We start from the raw sequence: 19,433 nt of genomic DNA, 5'->3' as shown, positions 1-19,433 counted from the left end.
ATATGCATATGTGTATGTGTGTGTGTGTGTGTGTGTATACATACTTGTAAGATTTCTATTCCATTTTAACTCTATTCAATGGTTTTATTTTGGTACTATTTAGGTGTTTTATGTTGTACTTTTAATCTGCTCTTATGGTAATGCTACTAGTTGGTTTTTACTGTCCTGTATTTTTTGCATTGCTTGCATTTTGTGCTGCATTTTGTACATCTAATTTTAATCTATTTTAAATTATTATGTTACATTTTGTACACTACTATGAGCTCAAAATGCAGCCAGAACTACATTTCCCATGATGCTTTAGAGCAAAGGCCAGTAATTCGTTGCAGTCTGCCACCTAAAGTAGAGTCCACCACCATGCAGAGCTAAGCTTGGGAGGAAGCCTGCTACCCAATTTGCCATGTGCAGGCAGTGGCGTCTCTAGGGTTTGCTTCACCCAGTGCGGGAGGCCAGTGCATTACCCCCGTGCTGGACCTCCTCCTATGCATTGGGTGGGGCAACAACCTGAGTGGTGGGCAAGATGATGTACCATTGCTCCACCCTTACTTTTTTTTGACCATACCTTTTGATAGAATAGAGATATTTCAAAGCTATTTGTTTCATTGCATTCTGTTGTAAATTGCGCATCCAACGGTATATAACATGATGGTACTATTCCTAAAAACCACAATTTCCACAATTTTGATTGCTAGTGGTGTCATCACTACCCCCCAAGTCACCTTACTGCAGTGGTTATCAAACTTTTAGCACTAGGACTCACTTTTTAGAATGACAAACTCTCTGTTGATGTCATGGCTGGATGTGACATCATAAAGGAAATTAAAATAAATAATTATAAAGTACAACAAATAATTAAATAAGAGGAAGCCAGCCCTGTTCCACCAAGTGAATTTTCTCTGTAGCCTGCCTGCAATAACACCCGTCCCCCCCAAAAATCAGTAAGATTTTTGGCCCTACCCAGTGCCCAGTTCAATTTAAGTTCTTATATTTAAACCATATTACTATCAGAACCCACCTAGCTTTACAAGTCTCCAAAAGAAAAGAGTTCACCTTATTCTCTCAAGCCTATTTTATTGGGGGGGGGGGGGTTGTGTGTGGCTGCCTTCTTGAGCTTTTGTTGAGCTCCACTTTCCTCAGATTAGGGCCCTTCTGGTGGGCTGGCATTCCTCTTTGCCTGACCTGACCACGCTTTCCATAGGGCTCAATGCATTCGTCAGCTTGAGGGAGGGTCCCTTTTTGGGGGACTGTGCTCATTGGACTGTGTTCATTAGTTCCTTTCCAATGGACTAAGGTGTGTTTTTCTATTCATGAGTAAATGCACGATATAGCTCAGTTTCACTTTCTATAGGGCATCATACATTTAAGACAGTTGCATTTTTGTTTTCTAGTTTTTTGGCCATAATTTTTGATAGAATGGAGATATTTCATGCTGGGTTTTTTTCATTACATTTAGATTAATCTAAATCTAAATTAGATTAGATTTTTAATCTAATTTAAAAATAGATTTAAATCATCTATTTTAAATTTATTATATTACATTTTGTACACTGCTTTGAGCTTTGGCTCAAAATGCAGCCAGAACAACATTTCCTATGATGCTTTAGAGCAGGAGTCGGCAATCTGATGTAGTCCACCACCCAAAGTCATCTGCCCATGCAGAGCTAAGCTTGGGAGGACACCTCCTGCCCAATTTGCCTTTTTAAAATTGCATTCTGCTGTAAATTCCTCATTGAATGGAATAGAACAACATGATGGTATTATTCCTACAAACCCCAATTTTAGCAATTTTACTCCCCTTAGTGTACGTCACCCCCCCAGTGCACATCACCCAGTGCAAGCCACACCCCCTAGCAATGCCACTGTGTGCAGGACAGGGAATGACAGAGCTGACAGCCCTGCCTGAGAAGGCAGCCCTACCATTCTCTGTCTGGTGTACGGCAAATTGGCCGGGACCTCACAAGCCGAGCTCTGCGCAGCCACTTCTGGGGGCTCGGCAACCAGAAAGTTCTGTGAGGAGTGATAGGTTTGAGGAACAATCAACACAGACTCTTTCTGTGTGGCAGTTGCTTCGCATTGTGCAAGAGGGGACAGTTTGTTCTGTTCTTACCGCTGCACTTCACACAGTGCAGCATCATTAGTGAAAATCAGATGCTATTACGAGTGGGAGAGAAAGCAAGGAGGAGAATCAAGCAGAACACAGTCAGGCTGCAGTCTTCTGCTACTATGAAATGCTTGCAGCATGAGGGCAGAGTGCATGCTCAAGTTCTTTGCTTCACGACCACAGGAGCCTGAATACTATCCAGGGAGATTTCTTCTACTCTTCTTCTGGCCTCAAGTTAGGACAGGGACAGCTCCTCAATATGGAAGTCTCCCCCAGATTTGGGGACGCACTTTGGTCGAATTTAGTTGCAGATCCCACTTGTTTCAGTACCAGACACAGGTGGTCCAGTGTCTATTAGTTTGTATATGGAATAGAGCTATCCAAAAATAAAGTCGCAGTTCCTACATGCTTGAGGGATGTCCTAGGTGTGTCGAAATACATATTGAAAGAAAAATAAAATAGCTACGGAAGCTTCTAGGAGTTTGAGCATCCAAGACCTATGGACTCTTAACAGCTCTTGAGCAAGGGTGTCAGCTTTTCCCTTTTACCCTCTGTAGAAATAACTACCACTGTTAGCCAGTTCTCGGATTTCTGGTTAATAATATATCCCATAGAGGTGGAAAGTCACTGAGGTATGGGAACTCCCCCCCCCCCCCACGCCACCTGAACAGCACTACAAAACTCCTGCTAGAGGCTGGCTTGAGTCCCACATGCCAGCATTCCTCTTAGAGGCTTGGGATACACTCAACATTTTCTTGCAGATCCAACTTGTTTCGTTTTATTTCTCTTTATTTAAACACTTATGTACTGTTTTCCTATTCAAAATATCCAAAGAAGATGACAGTTTTTAAAAATTATCCAAGTAACCAAGACACACCATTTACTTTTATGCATATCTAAACAAATAAAGAATCTAACACTTTATTTTTCTTTTTGAATGCAAGGGTTTATTAGGAAATAATATATTTCATTCAAAGTTAAATTTGTTTTGACAGAAAGGTTTGATTTTCTGTTGAAAAATCAGACTTCTTTAGAAAGGTTCAGGAGGGTTTTAAAAAGACTTTTAAATTAACATCTGTGCAGTTGCCTTGAATAGACATTTGGCCCCACAGAAAACAATATGATGGAATTCTAATTGGCTGAAAAGGAACTTCAACAAGAGCATGCCAAGTGAGTTTCAACATCGTGGAATTCATCTTCAGGGTCATATCTTGTTTCAGTGGAATCTAAAGACAAAGAATGAAAGAATTAAAAATATAAACTATTTTGCAAGGGGAAGAGCACTTTTCATACCTGCATCAGAAATATAATACATGGAGACAAAGGTATTTCAAATCAAAGGAGCCTGCATGCAATTCAGGCTGCAGAGGAAACTGACATCAGAGTAAGTTTTAGGATGGGGCTTAGAGAAATCCTGTTAGATTGTAATGATTGTGTATCTTTCAGCGGAGCAATGTGAATAGATAACATCACACTAGGCCTACCCTGAAGGCATTTTTAATGCGAAACATTATAGGTTCTGATAGTGCTTAGAAATAATCAAACTGTGAAAATGGAAAAAGAAATCCCCTCCAAGGATTTATTTATGTTGGAGAGCGGGGGATAAACAAAAACACACAAATCTTCCCTTGTTTTGCAGAGAAGCAGGATGATGCTCAATAAAACCCAACCTTTTGCTGCCCCAACTTCATCCTTAAAGCTAAATGTTCAGAAGCTTGGGGCAATCAAGAAACACAACAAATCAGCATCATGAATAACACTTGTGTAATAACTCACTATTGTGGAGGAATTTGCTTTGCATCCTGTGTTAAAGATTACTAAAATAATTATTGTGGATAATCCAAATAGCATATATTACATTGACTTACCAGGTGGTGGTGGACAATGCATAGGGAGACGAACTCTTTTGGTTGCAGTGGCTGTGCAGCCTTCTTTACAGCGCAACACAGGTACGTTAGGCCTGCATGTTACCTGTTTTCCTCTATGTGGCACTGCATCTGGTTCCACTATTGTGTGCTTCACTTTGCACTCTGCATCAGAATAAGCACAAATATTTCAAACCCTCCTAAAAAAATATCTGGAACTTCTCTAACGTCACTCGCTGAATACAGTGATGATTTTAAATGGAAAATGAATTTCGGCTTCATCTTTCAATTATACATTGATATCTATAGACTCAATCATATGAATCTTTTAACTTAAGAAGTATGTGGATTCAATAATTTTTTCAGATTTTAAATGGATCTAATTATTTCAAAGGGCTCTCTTGGTGATAATCATATATAGATATAGATATAGATATAGATATAGATATCTCAAAGTGTGCCTACCTTCAGAGGGATCCACCCAAGACTGGGCAAAGCTTACAGCATCTTTAGTTAAATAGCCAGTTGGTGTTCGGTACTCTTGTTCTGTTTCAGCATCAAATTTTCCACAGAGGCCACATACTTTTCCTGCTAGCCAGGGTAAGGCCATAATCTTCATGAAAATAAACCAAAAGAAACATCATTGAAGTTAAATTTATAAAAAAGAAAGCTAGTAAGAAAGCACTATGGGCTCATCCTGCCAAAGCAAGTACTGAAAATACAGTGCCAAGCAAAGGTGATTGTTTTTGAGATTCAAGGTGCTATTTTTGTTTATATCATAAAGGATTTGCCAACGGAGATGCTACTCAGTGTTGTCAAGATACTCACAGTCCAGTACAACACAAAGATCCATAGATTAGAAAGAGCAGTGAGGTCAGAAGGAGCTACCAAAGCATTCTTCATGATTAGAGATGGTAATTTGCTTTGACTGATAAGCAGTCTGATTGGCAAACAGATTTTACTCTGCAGTTTATGTTCAATCATTTTACAATCTTGAAAACATTAGCTATAGAGAGAACAATACCTGTAATTCATCTTTGTCATAGTATAATTTTTCAAGTCCATACTTGGGAGCCCTAAGGAAAAGCTTGTGGTTTTTCTGATAAATTACAATGGACAAATCTGTAAATAAAATAAAAGTCAAAATGACAGTTCCACCAAGGGATGCCAGCAGGGGGAAGGAGTCAAATAAAATGAAATAACACTATTTGGACTAAACAGTGTTTCTATAATTTGAACACTGTTGTGTGTCAAGCCCCAATAGCCTCTTTCATTGGTCTTCAACCTTTTTAGTGCCACATCCCCAACAAAAGCAAACAAACAAAAAGTATGAGACTGGGGACGCACTGTTGGTCCTACCCCCCCTCCTAGGACTGTACTTGCATACTTCCTGCCCCCGTTGCTGCCCACTCCCCACCCTTGCTATGCCCTCTCAGCACTGATCACTATAACCAAATATTCTTAATAGAGAGAGAAGAAAAAGTTACCATGAAGCCTGACTCCAGTGAAAGCTATTTCAGCACAATTGCTAAGAACCTGAACAAGACTGGAACAGTCTCCTGTTACCTGAAGGTGTACACCAGAAGCTTTCTCCTTTAACTGGGGATGCTGTAGTCCAGAGGTGCCCTTGGACTGGCACAAGTACCCAGGAGGGTCGCAAACATGCTCAGGAGTCGGCAAGGCCAGCACGCAGAGGTGTGCTGACCTGTGGAGGTTGACACAAGCCTCTGCGCCGAAGGAGGCACCGAGACTTGCATCAGTCCAGTTGGGCCAAAGCAAGGGTCTGGAATGGGCAGGGCAAAGTAAGGCAAGGCAAGGCATTCCAGGGCAGGAGGGCAGGCGGGGGGCTGCCCCGGGGGCTGGGTGGGTGGGTGGGGAGCAGGAGTCGGGGCTGGGATCCAGCAGTTATCTCAACCACCGTGGCTGGGGAGCCACTCTGCATAAGCCACTCCGCTCTCCTCTGACTTGTGCCACCTCAGGAGGTGGCGCAGGTCCAAGAAGCCCCTTAGGGGCCAGCATGCCTTACCTGGAGGTAAGGGGGAAAGTTTCTCCTTACCTCTGGCTCAGCCGCTTTGGGCCTCTATCCCGCGCTGGATACAGTGCAAGCCTCTTGGCTTGCCTCTTCTAGCACAGTATAGGATTGCGTCCTTACTCTTATAAATTGCTGCAACCCCATCACCCCAGCTTTGCAACCCCATTGGGGTCCCAACTCCAAGGCTGAAGAAAACTGGTGTATTTTAATATATTTAAACGCAAGGGGGCATTATTATACAGTATTTCCATACCGCCTTTCTCACCTACTCTCACCACTCTCACAAGGCTTTAGCGGAGGCAGGGTGCGACCGCTCCGCTTTCGCTTTCAAAGCTGCGGGGTGCCCTGCAGAAGGTTGTGCAGGGCTCCCCGCACCCCCAGGAGGCTGCAGGAGGCTCAGGTACATGCAGCCAAGCCCTTGCAGCCCTCCTGAGCTGCACAGTCCTGGGGATTGTGCCTCTGCTTCCTCCCTGCCTCCAGGCTGCCCCTGCCTTAAGGTGAAAGTGGCCAGGGCCCACAGGCTGGGGCGTCGTGACACCCCAGTTTGAAAAGCCCTGTCTTAGTCCTATTCATCAAGCCTTGAGTTATAACATGCAGTCTATGAGCTAAACTGTAAAAGTATATTCTGTACATACTGGTTCCTCTTTCATCTCTGACTGTGTGGGGGAATTCCACAACTTCAGCATTATTATCTTCTGCTATGGGGGCTCCATTGTGAGTTTTGAAGTCAATTGTTCTGGTAAAAAGAAAAAGGAAAATTAAATTTCTGCAGTGGTCTCAATTCTCTCAAACCTAATCACTTGTAGTAAAAATAGCTATTATGGAGCAATATTTCATTATCTTATGAATATTATTTCATTTGCCATAAAGGGACAAAAAGATAATCTATCATAGTACACTGCTTGTCATGCTCATTATTCACAGTTATTTTATCAATGTCTATGCCGATGGAAAACAGTATAATTTATATGCGGTGGTAGATCAACTGTTTTGTCTATAGCTAATTAAATGATAATAAGGATAAAGACTATGTTGATAAATAATTTACAGTAGCGGATTAGTTGTTTTGTCCTAGAAACCATTTGTAGTCTTGTTGGAGTTGTTAAAACAGGGTTGCATTCTGCTGTTCTGAACTACGAATTGCTCAGATAAAATTATCACTTCTCTGCACTAAATTATAGTTTGTGATAATTTTGAAATTGTTCTGAAAAAGTTGTCATTCCAGAAAACCAGAGAACTGTTTGGTTGGAGTGTGAAATGTCCTAAGGAGGGAGAACGTAAAAGAGCGAAAGTAGCAACAAATCTACAGAGATAAATGCCTTTAATTGACTACTGGATGTACGATGGCCAGTGAAATCCTATGCATGTTTACTCAAAAGCAAATCCCACTATATTTTAAGTGGTTTACTCCCAGGTAAGTGTGTATAGGATTCCAGTCTTAAAAACATATGGCCCAAATGAGTTAGGGTTAAATTTTATCCAATTTTCCAGCACCGGGGCAGCCGCAGTGCAGCCCCAAGGTAAGGGAACAAATGTTCTCTTACCTTGAGGAGGCCTCTGTGACTGCCTCCCCACCACAGGATGCAGTGCACACCCCAATGGCATGGCTGCACTTGCACTAGAAAATTGGATAGGATTGGGCCCTTAGCTGGTAGAGTCAGCTTGCATGTGGTTAAGAGGCTTAAAATTTTCCTCTTGCCCTATGAGTGTATTGGATTGTTGCAGTGTAATTGGGGGTAGATGAACTATACAGTACTTACCGAGTACCTAAACGGACCCTGATTTCTTTATATTTGGGATTATCTGGTTGGTGTTTCATCATCACCAAGAGCTCACTGTTCTTCTTTTCACAATCTTTGATCAAGATCTGGTAGCAGTCGGGAGGCAATGCATTTTTTAGTTCAACTCCATTGAAGGTTCTGATGTTTTCACCACTTACTGAGCAAACACCTGATAACAAGACAAGGAACGCGCACACACACACACACACACACACACACAGAGAGAGAGAGAGAGAGAGAGAGAGAGAGAGAGAGAGAGAGAGAGATTGTAAGCTTTTGGGCTTTTAGCCTCCTGGAAAAAACTAATAGCATAGCAAGAGAAGACATCTTTAGACAAAAGTGTAGGGTTCTGTAAGTCATGGTATGTAACTTTTTTTTCCATTTTTATGGAAAAATTTCCTTCATCTAATAATCTGAATATTTTCTATTCATTCTTCCAGATCACTTGCGCAACTCTAGTGAGTGTAAGCCCCAAGCTGAAGTGGAGACGTGGGTAAGATACGAGAGGGAAGAGCTGACTTAAAACATATCCTAGAATTCCTCCAGATGACAGATACACCACCAGTATTATCATAATCTTTTGCTGACATCTGAGCAGCATGTCTATAGGCATTCCTAGAGAAAACACACACACACACACACACACACACACACACACAAACACACACACTCCATCCCAGCCTCCTGCATTTTGTTTCTGATTGACCTTAAGATACAGTGTACACTAAGCTCTACAGACAATCACAGCCACCCCAATGCTTAAGCTCCTGCCATGGAGACCATAACCATAGGGCACATAGTCTGAAGCTATACATCTCTGGCATCATGTTGTACACACACTGAACACACTTAGAGAACACAAAGAAGCACTTTGGTAGTGGGAACTATTATCACACAAATGGAAAAAGGCTACTTTGGATAAACAGGCAACCATCCTAATAACAAATATGGGAAGAGTACTTTGTTAATACTTGGTTTCTCAGAATTCTCACTGCAGGTAACCTGTCCCAGAAAGTCTTCTCACACCAGTACAGAACTTGAACTTTCACTCCACATGCCCAATAAGACAATGCATCTCACACAGATAAGGCAGAGGGCAATTCCATGCATCAAATAATGAATGTTGCATATATATATCTCGTTTCTCCCTTCAGTGTTGTCATGGGATTCTCCAGTGGAAATTTAATTTGAGTAAAAGATTGCACTGTAAATTGCTACATATATATTAAGAGAATACATATTTTAAGGGTTAAAGCCTATGGAGATGATAAATTGCTGACCATTCAGATTTGCAAGAATCAGGGATGGTGCATCCGGGAGTTGTGATAAGTAGACTGGTGGCTTCAGAGGCACTGACCATGGAAGTTTGCAGTGGTCAGCATAGTAGACATCCTGGAAAGGAATATTAAAACTGATTAAAACAGAGCTGGCATACTTTCAGTCCAGCACTAGCTTTCTGTTTGTGCTGCAGATGGGCACAAGGGTGAAACCCAAGACCAAACTTTGGGCTAAATCCACCTAGCCCTTTCATTATTCCTAAAAGGTTTCCCACTGGCTACTCCATTGACTTGAATGATTGGTCAATGAAAATATACTGGCAATGTGAATCACATCACATCATGTGTCAACAATGATGGCTGAATAACTTTTGGTTTGTGTAAGTCTGTGTTGGTTAAAAACTAAAAAGTGCATATCAGAACTTGTACACATGTTTGTCATTGACATGACTCTCTCTGTTCCTTTACTCATTATTCTGGGAAAGACAATAGAGGGTGACCCAAAACAGTGGTAAAGCAGGTCTGTTATTTCCATCTGAACCAACACCTGAAAATAAGTGTGGAAATAATATTGTGTGCAACTCACCTTGGGCATCCTTAAGACTATGGAGCACCTTTGTGGATCATCTAAAGCTATGACCAACTCAAACTGTCGAGGAGGGTTTCTCTGTTCTTTCTGTGATAAGCCCATCATGAAAGCTACTCCAGGAATTAGTTCATAAATGCTTGAAAAAGGAAGGGAGAATAACTGTAATTAGTCAGGTAAGAAGGACATCTCCTTCACTTCCTTAAATAAAATGACATTTCCAGGCACCATTTGGGTACAAGGCAAAACATTTCCTTGCCTATGATTACGTACTCAGCCTCTAGAATATGTTGCTAAAGCCTGAGGCGCCTGTAGATCTGACACTTTGTTTTAGAGCCAAGAGCAGCAGTAGATTTCAGCTATAAAGAGTCTCTACTTTTTATTCATTATCCATTCTGAACTGGAGAGCAAATCTGGAGCATTAGAGAGCAAATCTTCCTCCTGGTCATAGAAACCTCAGCACAGAAATCTTGCTACAGAGCACATTCAGGTCTCTGTATGGAGACTGAGCTGCTAGATTGGTATGTGTATTCCATTCCACAACAGATAAGCTACTAGATTGTGTGGAAGGCCTGTTCAAGGCATAGGACATATAAGAGGGACTAGGACTACAATCTTTCTAGGAGTAAGTCCCATTGAATTCATTGGAACATACTTTTGAGAAGCCATGCATAGGATTGGGCTCTTTGTCTTTCCTTCTTCTCTCCTTCAGCCAATGAACTCAAGGGTTACTACTTGTCCCGGGAGGAAAACTACAGGACATATTTGGTTGAACAGCCCATGCATTTCAGGGGAGGATGCCTGATCAGCTGAAAAAAGGAAATTGGCTGGGGAAAAAGACTTTTTTCATGTCAATGACATGCACACATGAGGGCCAACTGGACATTGCTTGCAGGCCAGTCTGGCCCCTAAATTGCCAGACATCAACAGGAAAGTTCTAGCAGCTTTTTAGAGGTGGTTCTGGCAAAAGTGCAAATGCCTTCATCTCCCATCTTCTGCTACAGGCCTGTTTCCCTCATAAGTGTGAAAGATTGGACATGAGTAAAAAAAATGAAGTTGCTCAACAGGTCCAGCAGAGCACTTATATCATCCATGAATTGCTGAAATATATACATTTACTCACTCTCTTGCAACGGATTCCATACAAGGAGGAAGCTTGGGAAAAGCAACCTTCAGCTGAAGAGCAGGATAATCAGCAAACGTGCCAGGTCGAACCATGGCTGAAACCTCATACTGCCTGCAGTCACGACCTGCTTTCAGGGAGGCCTGAGCAATACAGCAGAATTATGAATACATTTTGTCAAAATATATAATCAACTTTGGGCGCAATCCTAACCCGTGCTGGAGCAGGTAAGCCAGGAGGCTTGCGCTGCATCCAACGCGGGATTGCAGCGAGCAGCAGCTCAGCCATGGGCAAGGGGAAGCTGTTCCCCTTACCCATGGGTAAGGGCTGCGTGCCCCTATGGGTCTTGGACCTGCGTCACCTCCAGAGGTGGCGCAAGTCCAAGGAGAGCAGAGCGGCTTGAAGCCCCGCGGTCAGGGGTTCGGATCCGGCATAACTGCCGGGTCCCAGCCCCGCCCCTGGCTCCCCGCCCACCCTCCCCCTGCCCAGTAACGCCCCGCCCCTTTCCCACGCCCCCATGCCTACCTTTGCTGCTTATGTTGGCGCACTCACGCTGACACAAGCAGCGGCGTGGGAGCTGTGGCGGAGGCTTCTGCCTTCATCCATACGTCAGCGCATCTGAATGCGCCAACGCAGCTCCTGCCTAAGAAGGCTCAAACGTGCTTTACGGCACGTTGCAACCCTCCAGGGCCACCTATACCAGTATAACTGCTGATTAGGATTGCACCCTTTGAATATTATTGCTCTGTGGAAACAAATTTGCTTTTGAAGAGCCTCACCCATATTTTGTGTCCAGCAATTTCAGCGTTAAAGCAGGTTACTGTAGGCTTTCTTGGTTCTGTGATGTCTCTGACAATCATTTGTACTGCCGAGCGGTCTCCATACAGTGTAGTCTCATATCCTTCTACTGGTTTATTATTACGGAAGGCACCGAGCTTAGCAACCAGAACTTCTGGCAGCTTCTTGGTCTAAAAGACAAAGGAAAATATCCTTCATGTTCCTGACTGAGTAGAAATAGCTACAGAAACATGTGCATTTCCATTTAGAAAGAGGAACCAGAGACTTCAAAACATTTCATTAAAGGGATTTAACAACAGCAGCAGCACACCTTTGTTTCAAACTTACAGAAACCACTCTACACCCTTCCTCCTCCTAAGTTCTGGGAACAGAACCTTTGCGAAAAATGACACTCAACCTGTACTGAACTTTCACAGTATATGTTCTATATCAGAGAACACCTTCTTCCAACTTGAACCTTCTCACTAAGATCACCAAATGAATCTTCTCTGACAGTGTCCAGAAGGACCAGACTGAAGACCAGAAGAATTGGGCCTTTCTTGGCTTATCTGACAAGTCATTTTTTAGAGAGACAGGAAATTGCTTCAGATGGTCCATCAGAAGGGTGTTTGTCATGCAGGGCTTTTGGAGATTGCTAACAGAGAGAGTCCCTTCATTCCTTTTGCTGCTGTTAAGTTCTGTTATGTTATTCTATTGTTATATTGGTAATAATTGCTGATTTTTAAATTTTAATATTAGAACTGTATTTTGCTTATATTTTACAGAGACCTGCCCTGATGCCCTGATAAGGCTGTTTGGACAAAGACAATATATCAATAGCTTAGTGGCAAGACATATTCTGTGCCTTATGCAGAGCAGCCCAGGATCAATCCCTGGCATTGCCGTATAGGACTTGGAAAAACCCCGACTGAAACTCTGGACAGCCACTGTCACTCTGTGAAGAGAGACAGAAGATCCCACCCAGTATAACAGTTTAATATGTTCATCATAAAATGTTTAATACACTCTTGTATATTTTTCTAACCAGGCCAGATTCGCAAATTCCCCTCCATTTGTCTTTTGCCAAGCAGAACATTTTCCAACCATACCTGATAGTCAGTTTTATCTTCTTCACTGCTGGATGTTTGTCTAGATCTAGAGGAAGAGGAGCTGCTTTCACTGCTTTCACTGCTTTCAGTAGTATCACTTGAGCTGCGACGGCCACCAGTTGCTTTTTGCTGTCTTGGACGCTGCAAAATGTTTTGAAAAATGCATCCTCAAAACTTGTAGCAACTTGGGGCCCAATCCTATCGAATTTTCCAGTGCCGATGTTGCTGTGCCAATGGGGTATGCACTGCTTCCTGTGTTAGGGAGGCAGTCACAGAGGCCTCCTCAAGGTATGGGAACATTTGTTCCCTTACTTTGGAGCTGCACTGCAGCTGCACCGGTGCTGGAAAGTTGGGTAGAATTGGGCCCTTGGAGAGTTATTCTACACAATAAGGCAGGTAATCTTATATGATTTTTTGTTAAGATTGCATTATGTAGCAAAGCCTGTATTATGTAACCGTATCTTTCATCAATAATGAAATTGTGTCAGAATGTCCTGACCTGCATAGTTCAGTGATGCTGGGCTTAATGAACCAACCTACAGCAGTTTCAAACATGCTTCTTGGGGTTATTTAGGAAGTTCCTTGCATATAATCAGTGCTACACTTTTTAAAATGGTAGATTCCACTGAATTTTCCTCTAAGAATGTTAGTACAGTGCACTAACTTTTTTCCTTTCTGTTTTTTAGAAGCACTATCTTGTACACAACAGGTCTGAAAGTATTTCAATAAACATGACATTTTTTTCCAGAGAATGAGTTATGCAACAAAGGCTGTGACAATGGGAGGCACCAAGATTCAAGCATCTTTATCACTTGCACATTTCTGTGCACATTCAGTGAATGAAACTTTGAAAAATTGCAACATCATTGATAATTTTCTGGCTCCTGTGTTAGCATGGTCCACCCCGTCTCCTATACCACCAGCTACAACACCACCTGGCAGGCTGATCTGAAAAATCTTACCTTCTGTTCCTTGAATGCAACGAAGCTGAACTCGTAGATTTCTCGTGGAGTGCCCTGGGAAAGTAAGAGAAGCAGGAAGTTGAGAAGCCTGTCCTTTTGCAAAGGCATCAGCATGTTAACTCAGAACGTTAAAAATTAAGTACTATACTGCTGGAATGAATTCATCCAAACCAGAGGTTCAAGCCATAACTAGCTTTTTCTTCTCCAGGGGCAACCTGTTTGGATCAGCTGCTTTACAAGCTTTCAATGCCAAAGTCATACCACAAATTTTATATTGCATCTCAGTATGGATGCCGGCATTAAATAACACAATTGAAAGGGTTCAATCTAAATTTCTTTACAGAATTCTCAGCTTACCACATTGCAGCACTCTGCCTATGCAGCACTCTGCCTGGAATCAGGTCAACATAGACTGGAGTTACATGCATGGTCCAGTTTTTTAAAATACTGGGCCAAAGTCTTTTTTAGGGCTGATCACAATTTGCTGCTAAAGGGGCTGTTGACTGATTCAACGACAACTCCTTGCCTAGTACTATTTTATTAAAAAATTCAACAAATGGGCCTTGAAGCCGATCTACAAAGGGTTCCATCTCCTGAGGTTATCATCAGGCTTTTGTCAGCCAGGCTATATGATATAGAAAGGCAAGAGATTCTAGGCGCAGTACGAAAAAAATGTTCCCCTTTGAATTTTCAACTCAAAATTACAATTGGTCAACAACCAAAATATCTATCCCTCCTAGTGCACCTCCTGGAGAGAAGGGCCTTTACCTTGGCACATTGTAATGTGACTTCCTCTAATGAATTACTTTGCAGATTCAGAAACGCCTCCTGGGAAGAACGTTTATGTAGCTGCAAATTAGGTGAAGTAGAATCATCCATACACATTAAGCTGCGCTCTCCCAGATATCAAGCGCTAAGACAGCGATTTCTCTCTTCCTTGCTCAACACTAAAACAGGGCATTCTGAGACCGCTATAATTCAATTCCTTCTGGCAGGTGATGTCGAGCATACAGCCCTCTTAGTCGCACAGTTCTTAAATCTGAGTAATCTGAATCGAGCCAAGCTTTCTGTACCAAGCAACCACTGAGTAGATTACATCTTGGCAATGTCTGTAAAGTAACTGAGTGTCTTCTGTTTTTTAAATAATTCATGTGTGTATGTATAATGTAATGTCATCATCATTCTTTATTTACGGTCACAGACCCAACATATAATATAATGTATGTTTGTATCCGTGTGTACACGTAGGTGCGCACATATACATATATTTGTGTACTGCTTAGGTTCTCTGTACAGTTTCTGTACAGAGTCTTCACCTATCAAATACTTATGCCTAATAAAGTTTTGTTGAGTTGAGTTGGAATTAATGTTTCAAAAGTATGGGAGGAAGTGCCTAACTCCTAACAAGATTAATAAACATGCTAGCATGCTAAACATGCTAATATTAATAAACATGCTAAGGCTTATCAGAAAATTTAGACATGTTCATTGCCACAAACATGGGCAACATCTCTTTTATTGGCTGCCTGGCTATAAAACGTAGCCTCCTTAACACTGCTTTACCAATTCTACAATAATATTTTTCTCAGCATGCTCTACCAATATTTGCCGGCACATGCATTTTGGAAAATAATAAACTTCAGACTATTTTGTGAGAGCATAGCAACAATACAACCCATACAGACCTCCGGAAACCAGCGATTTAGATTTCATTTATGGCACTAATAATAATGATGTAACTTTTCCTTTTTAAAAATATTTTAGTGGCCTTGCTACTGCTGCTGCTGGTCTCTCTGGACCTGGTACCAGATCTTAACCCAGAGCCGTCTCACTGACTTCCCATTATGGTAAAACTGGTGTAAGGATTGCAGTCTGGCAATTCATCCCAGCAGGTCTTTAGGGCCATGCTTTGTACAGCTGTGGTGTGTGCACAGATGCAATCGTGCAGCAAGTCTTATTTTCAGGGGTCACTCACTGTAAGGTCACTCAATGTATGTATCACTGCCATTTGCAGAAGGTGCTTTCATACAGGACGAAGGAACTCCGCAACCAGGCCAGCAGATGGATCCTTGTGGGTTCCAGCTGACTGACACTGTGCCCTGAGTCAGCTGGAACTGGAAGGACCATGCCTGTCCTCTTTGCCACAGTCCAGGCGAGCAGATCCGCCCTGCCCTCCCACAAGGGAGCCATCAGCTCTACACACGGCAGTCACAACTCCATTACCTTTTTTCTTGGCATTTCGTGACTCTCACTGCTGGTGTCACTATCCTTGCTGCTGCTGCTGCTGCTGCTGCTGCTGCTGCTACTGTCGCTGCTGCTGCTGCTGTCACTGCTGCTGCTGCTGCTGCTACTGCTACTGTCGCTGCTGCTGCTGTCACTGCTACTAGTGTCACTACTGCTGCTGCTGCTGCTATCACTGCTGCTGCTGCTGCTACTGCTGTCACTGCTACTACTGTCGCTGCTGCTGCTGCTACTGTCGCTGCTGCTGCTGCTGCTGTCACTGCTGCTGCTGCTGCTACTGCTGCTGTCACTGCTACTACTGTCACTACTGCTGCTATCACTGCTGCTGCTGCTGCTGCTATCACTGCTGCTGCTGCTACTGCTACTGTCACTGCTACTACTGTCACTACTGCTGCTATCACTGCTGCTGCTGCTGCTGCTACTGTCACTGCTACTACTGTCACTACTGCTGCTGCTGCTGCTGCTGCTACTGTCACTGCTGCTGCTGCTACTGCTGCTGTCACTGCTGCTACTGCTGCTGCTGTCACTGCTGCTGCTACTGCTGCTACTGGTGCTACTGCTGTCACTGCTGCTGCTGTCACTGCTGTCGCTGCTGCTGCTATCCCTGCTGCGGGAAGACCTATCTTTGGAGGTGTGCCTGCCTCCATACTGACTGGCAGCCTTGCTCTCACTGCTGCTGGTGCTGTCACTGCTGCCACTGTCACTACTACTACTGCCACTATCACTCTTGCCACTGTCACTGGTGCTGCTGCTGTCCTTGCTGTCAGCACTGCTGCTGGTGTCACTGCTGATGCTTTCGTCCCTCTGCTTCAACTGCTTCTTTGCAGCAAGAGTGAGCAAGGCAGAGGAGGAGGAGGAGCTGGAGGATGAAGAAGAGAGACTGGAATCTCTGGAATCTGATTCGTCACTCATTGTTTTGGATTTCCTGCCACGCTGCTTCTTTCGATGTTCAGCCGCATCCTGCAGTGATGGTCAGAGGAAAGCAAAAAAACACTTTTTGAGAAGCACGAGTCTTGCCCCATCTGAGCAGACCAGGGAAAGAAAATCACTGCTATGAGGGTGACTTTATTTGGTATAGATATTTAAAGCATTGCTACAATGATGAGGCAGGTAAAATAAGGGTGTTCATCTATTTAAAAATAAATTTATTTTGCATCTTGGCAAAGAATCAAACCTCCTTGAATTCAGTTTGGAGGAGTTTGACACTTTAAAATAATACCAAATCACTTAATTCCTCCCTGGGATTTGTGGCACCGAAACATATATTTGTGCAGTCATGATACTCTTTTTAAGTTCATCGTTTATTCATACCTTGTATCCCTTTTTGTATCCCTTCTTCTTCTCTTTGATCATTTCTTCATCTGCTTGTTGGTCCTCCTCTGCTTGTTGGTCCTCCTCTGCTTGTTGGTCCTCTTCTACCTCATCCTCAAACTGTCCCACATCCCTTCTCATCCTGTGTGCTTGAAAGGGCCACAAGGATCTCAGCTTGACCTCCCCCTGGATCTCATCAACAGGAGCACCTTTACAGCCTACAATTCATACATATACATTAGAAAACCAACACAATTGGATGAATTCTTATAAGAATATAGACTTCGCCTTTTGGTCATATAGTAATTACCTGGTCTGAGCTTGAAGCTTGTTTGATGTCTTGCACCTAAGAAGTGGAGCATTGTCGGATAGGTATCTTTTGTTTTCTTGATTGTCTGTTTACAGATGTCTGTACAGGTAGCTGGGATTCTAAGTGGGAATGGCTCACAACCATCTATTTGTGAGTCTGCGCTGTAGTGACATTCATCTTTAGTCTTGTCTCCGTATTTACTGGGCTTATACTTCAATTCACGGCTTTGCTGCAAAGAACGTAGATTTGTCATTTGGCTATAAATCACAGTCAAATAATACACAGAGTGCACACACAAATTTTATATTATTATTATTATTATTATTATTATTATTATTATTATTATTATTATTATTATTATTATTATTATTATTATTATGGGAACTCCACATGTTGGCACTATGAGAGAGAAGGCCCTATCCCTACATTGCTGCTAATCAAACTTCTGGTAATGGCAATTTCTGCAGGAAGGTATCTCCAATTGACTTTAGGGGATGGCCACATCATGTACTGTACCTGGCCCTAGGCCATGAAGACATTTAAAAGTCATGACCAGCACCCTGAATTGAAACTAGAAAGAAACTAGCAACTAGTGAAGCAATATGATTTGAGTGAAACCATCTGACTCTAGTCATCACATTCTGCACTAGCTGAACTTTCTTGGTGGTCTTTGTGGCAGTCCCACTTACAGTGCTTTACAGTAATCCAAACATGACACATCCAGTGCATGGACAACTGTGGTCAGGTCTGGCTGATCCATGCAAGGACACAATTGTCACACCAGTCTAAACAGGGTAAAACCCACCCCATCCCAGGACTCCACAAGGATCTGCAAAATATGATCCTGCTACTTTAAAAGGAGTGCTAATTCATCCCAAGCAGGTTGACACTCCAGCAAGAGAATCACCAGTGTCCTGACGATTAGCACCTCTTTTTAATCCAAATTTAATTTCAGCCCATCTCTGACTCTAGACATCTACAGCCTCCCCTGGATTAGACTGAATGGAGTTATTCAATATTCCACTGAATGTATTCCACATATTGGTAATGCCAACTTCCCTGATGACCTCTTCCAACAGTTTCATGTAGATGTTAAATAACATGGGGAACAAGATACAGCCCTGCAGAATACAAAGGCCAAGTGAAGAGCAAGTGTTACCCAATACTACCATCCAAAATCTACCCTCCAAGATGATCAAGAATTACTGCAGAACTGTCCCCCTAACACTCAACCCAGTCAAGTGATCCAGAAGGATACCATGGCTGATGGTGTTAAATCTTACTGGGAGATTCAATAGGGACACATTCCCCTTTTCAGTCATCAGTGATCTGGTGATCGAGGCTGTTTCCATTCTAAAAGCTAGCCAGAAATTGAGCTGAAAAGGCTCCACATAATTGGTTTTATACAGAGGTCCTTGCAACTAGGATGCCACTGCTCACCTTGCCCAGAAATAGGATGTTTGAGACTGCCTGATAATTTTGCAACACAGTGGGGTCCAGGAAGGGTTTCATTAAAGAGTGGTAGAACACCTACCAGTTACCAGATTCAAATAGGCTGTTATCACTCTTTTATGCAAAGATTAATTCATAACCCTCCCTGCCCATGCAGCCATTCCCTATCAACAGTCCAAATTAGCCATGACAGACAAGGATCAAGGAAGCATTGAGACAAACAGTAGCAGGGGATATAAGCTATGTAAAAAATGGAGTCCAGGGGAGAGCCACAGCACAGAGAAAAGCCACAAGGGTGAGGCTGCTAGGGCTTTCGTTCAGCTTGGGCAGGAAGGCCTTGTAAGACTTGGCCAGAAATGCAGCCAGTTGATAGGGAATCAGGTGGGGAGGTTTAAAAGGATGGGGTATAGGCAAGATTGAGGAAACTGAAGAGAAGATGAGGCAGAGAAAAGAGCAGAAGTAAGAAGAAACTAGAGGAGGAAGGAAAGATTTGGGACTAGAAAGTG

General features: G+C 42.8%; 1 protein-coding gene across 1 annotated transcript in view; it reads right to left on the bottom strand.

The window, feature by feature from the left end:
• Window positions 1-3,253: 3,253 nt before the first annotated feature.
• LOC136648465 (vitellogenin-2-like) overlaps window positions 3,254-19,433 on the bottom strand; it is a 38,857-nt gene continuing 22,677 nt past the window's right edge. Inside the window, exons 21-34 of the mRNA XM_066624578.1 lie at window positions 17,476-17,704; window positions 17,166-17,383; window positions 15,837-16,814; window positions 13,614-13,667; window positions 12,652-12,792; window positions 11,545-11,733; window positions 10,766-10,908; window positions 9,643-9,781; window positions 9,060-9,171; window positions 7,759-7,948; window positions 6,634-6,734; window positions 4,991-5,088; window positions 4,432-4,579; window positions 3,254-3,327 (exon numbers count right to left, since the gene is read on the bottom strand). Coding sequence (XP_066480675.1) covers window positions 3,254-3,327; window positions 4,432-4,579; window positions 4,991-5,088; window positions 6,634-6,734; window positions 7,759-7,948; window positions 9,060-9,171; window positions 9,643-9,781; window positions 10,766-10,908; window positions 11,545-11,733; window positions 12,652-12,792; window positions 13,614-13,667; window positions 15,837-16,814; window positions 17,166-17,383; window positions 17,476-17,704 — 2,814 coding nt within the window. The remainder of the gene's footprint in view (window positions 3,328-4,431; window positions 4,580-4,990; window positions 5,089-6,633; window positions 6,735-7,758; window positions 7,949-9,059; window positions 9,172-9,642; window positions 9,782-10,765; window positions 10,909-11,544; window positions 11,734-12,651; window positions 12,793-13,613; window positions 13,668-15,836; window positions 16,815-17,165; window positions 17,384-17,475; window positions 17,705-19,433) is intronic.

Source organism: Tiliqua scincoides, chromosome 4 (assembly GCF_035046505.1).
Source record: "Tiliqua scincoides isolate rTilSci1 chromosome 4, rTilSci1.hap2, whole genome shotgun sequence".
Lineage (NCBI taxonomy): Eukaryota > Metazoa > Chordata > Lepidosauria > Squamata > Scincidae > Tiliqua > Tiliqua scincoides.
The sequence above is the reverse complement of the archived record's forward strand: the minus strand, read 5'-3'. Positions and strand labels throughout refer to the sequence as shown.